Source organism: Myotis brandtii, unplaced genomic scaffold (assembly GCF_000412655.1).
Source record: "Myotis brandtii unplaced genomic scaffold, ASM41265v1 scaffold1074, whole genome shotgun sequence".
Classification (NCBI taxonomy): Eukaryota; Metazoa; Chordata; class Mammalia; order Chiroptera; family Vespertilionidae; genus Myotis; species Myotis brandtii.
The window spans coordinates 903,251-906,311 of record NW_005353653.1 but is presented as its reverse complement, the minus strand read 5'-3'; the positions used below and the strand labels follow the sequence as shown (position 1 = coordinate 906,311).

Genomic DNA, 3,061 nt, shown 5'->3' with positions numbered 1-3,061 from the left:
ACCAGAACTTGGTTGGAGATCCTGACCAGAACTTGGTTGGAGATCCTGACCAGAACTTGGCTGGAGATCCTGGAGGGAGAACCTCGCTATGCTGATGAACTGAACCCAGTCTCCATGTCATTCCTTCTTCGCCGACTCCGTCCACACCTTTGGGGACCCCTGGACCTGCTGGGGTTGGACCCCAGCAATTTGACATAGGAGACAAGAGCATACAATGGAGTAAAGTCTTTTCAACAAATCGTTTTGGGGAAAACTGGACAGATGTGAAAAAACATAAAACTAGACCACCAACTTACACCATACACAAGAATAAACTCAAAATGGATAAAAGACTTAAATGTAAGACATGAAACCATAAAAATCTTGGAAGAAAACATAGGCAGCAAAATCTCAGACATCTCTCATAGCAGAAGTTTTGCTGATACATTTCCTAGGGCAAGAGAGAAAAGGGGGAAATAAACAAATGAAACTACATCAAAATGAAAAGCTCCTGCCCAGCAAAAGAAACCACCATCAAAATGACAAGAGAGCCCACTGCATGGGAGAACATATTTGCCATGATACATCTGATAAGGGGTTAATTTACAAAATATATAAGGAACTCATACAACTCAACAAAAGGAAGACAAACAATCCAATTAAAAAATGGGCAGAAGAGCGACAGCCCGCGGACTGTCGGCACCTCAGGATTCTAGGACAGGTCGAGCATTCTGTCACGATGCCTGAAATCAACACCAACCACCTTGATGAGCAACAGGTTCAGCTCCTGGCAGAGATGCGTATTCTTATTGATGAGAATGACAATAAAATTGGGGCTGAGACCAAAAAGAATTGTCATCTGAATGAAAACATTGAGAAAGGTTTATTGCATGGAGCTTTTAGTGTCTTCTTATTCAACACTGAAAATAAGCTCCTGCTACAGCAGAGATCAGATGCTAAAATTACCTTTCCAGGTTGTTTTACCAATACTTGTTGTAGTCATCTCTTAAGTAACCCAGGAGAGCTTGAAGAAAATGATGCAGTTGGAGTAAGGCGAGCAGCACAGAGGCATTTAAAGGCTGAATTGGGAATTCCCATGGAACAGGTTCCTCCAGAAGAAATTAATTACCTGACGAGAATTCACTACAAGGCTCAGTCTGATAGTATCTGGGGAGAACATGAAATTGATTACATTTTGTTTGTGAGAAATAACGTGACTTTGGATCCAGACCCCAATGAGATTAAAAGCTATTGCTATGTGTCAAAGGAAGAGGTAGAAGAAATGCTGAAAAAGGCAGCCAGCGACTAAATGAAGGTAACTCCATGGTTTCAATGTATTGCAGAGGCTTTTCTCTTTACATGGTGGGATAACTTAAATAATTTGAATCAGTTTGTTGGCCAAGAGAAAATACACAGAATGTGACTGTGGAGATGAATAATTAGTAAAGCACTAAAAATGTCTCTACTAGTAAACTTAAAATGATTTTTTAAAAATTGGGTTCCCCATTAGAATTCTCATTGGATATATTGGTACTTTACAGCCTGAAATTATGTGGAAAAGATGCTGAAAATTCTTACTTGTATCACACACCCCACATATATGCACTCTTATTTGTAAAGGGCATTTATGAAAGATTATTTTTAAAAAGCAAATCAACTAAACTTAGCCTGTCTAAACAGTCCTGACAAATTTGAACAAATAAGTGAAGCTCTTGATTTGCGATGTGTTGGGCATTTTCAGAACCTGCAGAGCACTTTATTTGCCAGGTGCTTTACATGTCATTAAGGTGTTGTCATCATCCAGAAAAATATGCAACAGAAACTATTTGCTTAGCTGCTTCCAAACAGCTCAGATTAACGTTCCATGTTAAGATATTAAATTAGGGGAGCAGGTCAAAGGTAACTAAATGGTGTGTGTCCTGATTTCTATCAAAGTCTGTGTTCTCAGAATTACAGGGGACAGACAGGCTACTTGTAAAATGGAAATTGGGTCCTACTCTACCACAGGGGTTCTTACTGCTGGTTCTGTTAACATTTGGGCTGGGTAATTCTTTGTTGTGGGGTTCATCTGTGCATTCAAGGACATTTAGCAGCATCCTTGAGTTCCACCCACTATTTGCCATTGGTACCCACCCCCCCATCACAGTCACAGTGATTACTGATGCCAAATGTGTGCTGGAGGGCAAAGGTGCTCCCATGAGAACCACTGCTCTACAAAGCCATACCATATTGGGGGAGCAGAGGGAATTAAACAGAAAGGTTAATATTCATGTTAAATGGAATTAGGATCTGGAATATGTGCATATTAATATTTAAACTGTACCTTGATTGATGCACTTTTTAAAACTTGCATAGATTTCTCAGTTTGAAATCTCAAGACAGCTTTATTATCCTTGAATGCTATGTAATAATAATTAAAAAGAAAAATTTGTTTCTTACAAGCTAAATATTTTATAAATTCAATGGAAGAATCCATTTCTTGTTAACTCTGAGCAGTTAATTCATAATTTCAGGGAAGATTTGTCACAAGTATTAATTTTACTGAAAAGTAAAAACAAATAAAAAATTACATTTTAATACGGTTGTCTTTTTTGTTAATATTTTAATACAATAATAGGTTAACCTGCCTATGGTAGCATAAACATAAATGCCATATAGCTTCAAAGTACATTCAAACATTTCTAGTTCTTAAGTTTTCTTTCCCAGGAGGTTTCAAGCTGAAAGCCACACGTAACTAGTTACTCAGCTACAGTGGCTAATGGCTGCCATACTGGACAATGGGTCTTTAGACCAGCACTTGGCACTTTGTAATATATATATATTTTTAAAATATATTTTATTGATTTTTTATGGAGAGGAAGGGAAAGGGATAGTTAGAAACATCGATGAGAGAGAAACATCAATCAGCTGCCTCCTGCACACCCCCTACTGGGGATGTGCCCACAACCAGCAGGCCGATGCTCTGTCCACTGAGCCAAACCGGTTAGAGCATTTGTAATATATTTTATTGATTTTTTTACAGAGAGGAAGTGAGAGGGATAGAGAGAAACATCGATGAGAGAGAAACATTGATCAGCTGCCT

General features: G+C 38.5%; 1 protein-coding gene across 1 annotated transcript; it reads left to right on the top strand.

Moving 5' to 3' along the window:
* The first annotated feature begins 661 nt into the window (after window positions 1-661).
* LOC102246682 (isopentenyl-diphosphate Delta-isomerase 1-like) lies at window positions 662-1,288 on the top strand. Its single transcript, XM_014541863.1, has one exon. It carries the CDS (start codon window positions 719-721, stop codon window positions 1,286-1,288), a length of 570 nt encoding a protein of 189 aa, XP_014397349.1. The 5' UTR covers window positions 662-718.
* The last annotated feature ends 1,773 nt before the right edge of the window (window positions 1,289-3,061 follow it).

Excerpts from the sequence above, each read along its gene's own strand:
- LOC102246682 (XM_014541863.1), top strand. The coding sequence starts at position 719 with ATGCCTGAAATCAACACCAACCACCTTGATGAGCAACAGGTTCAGCTC.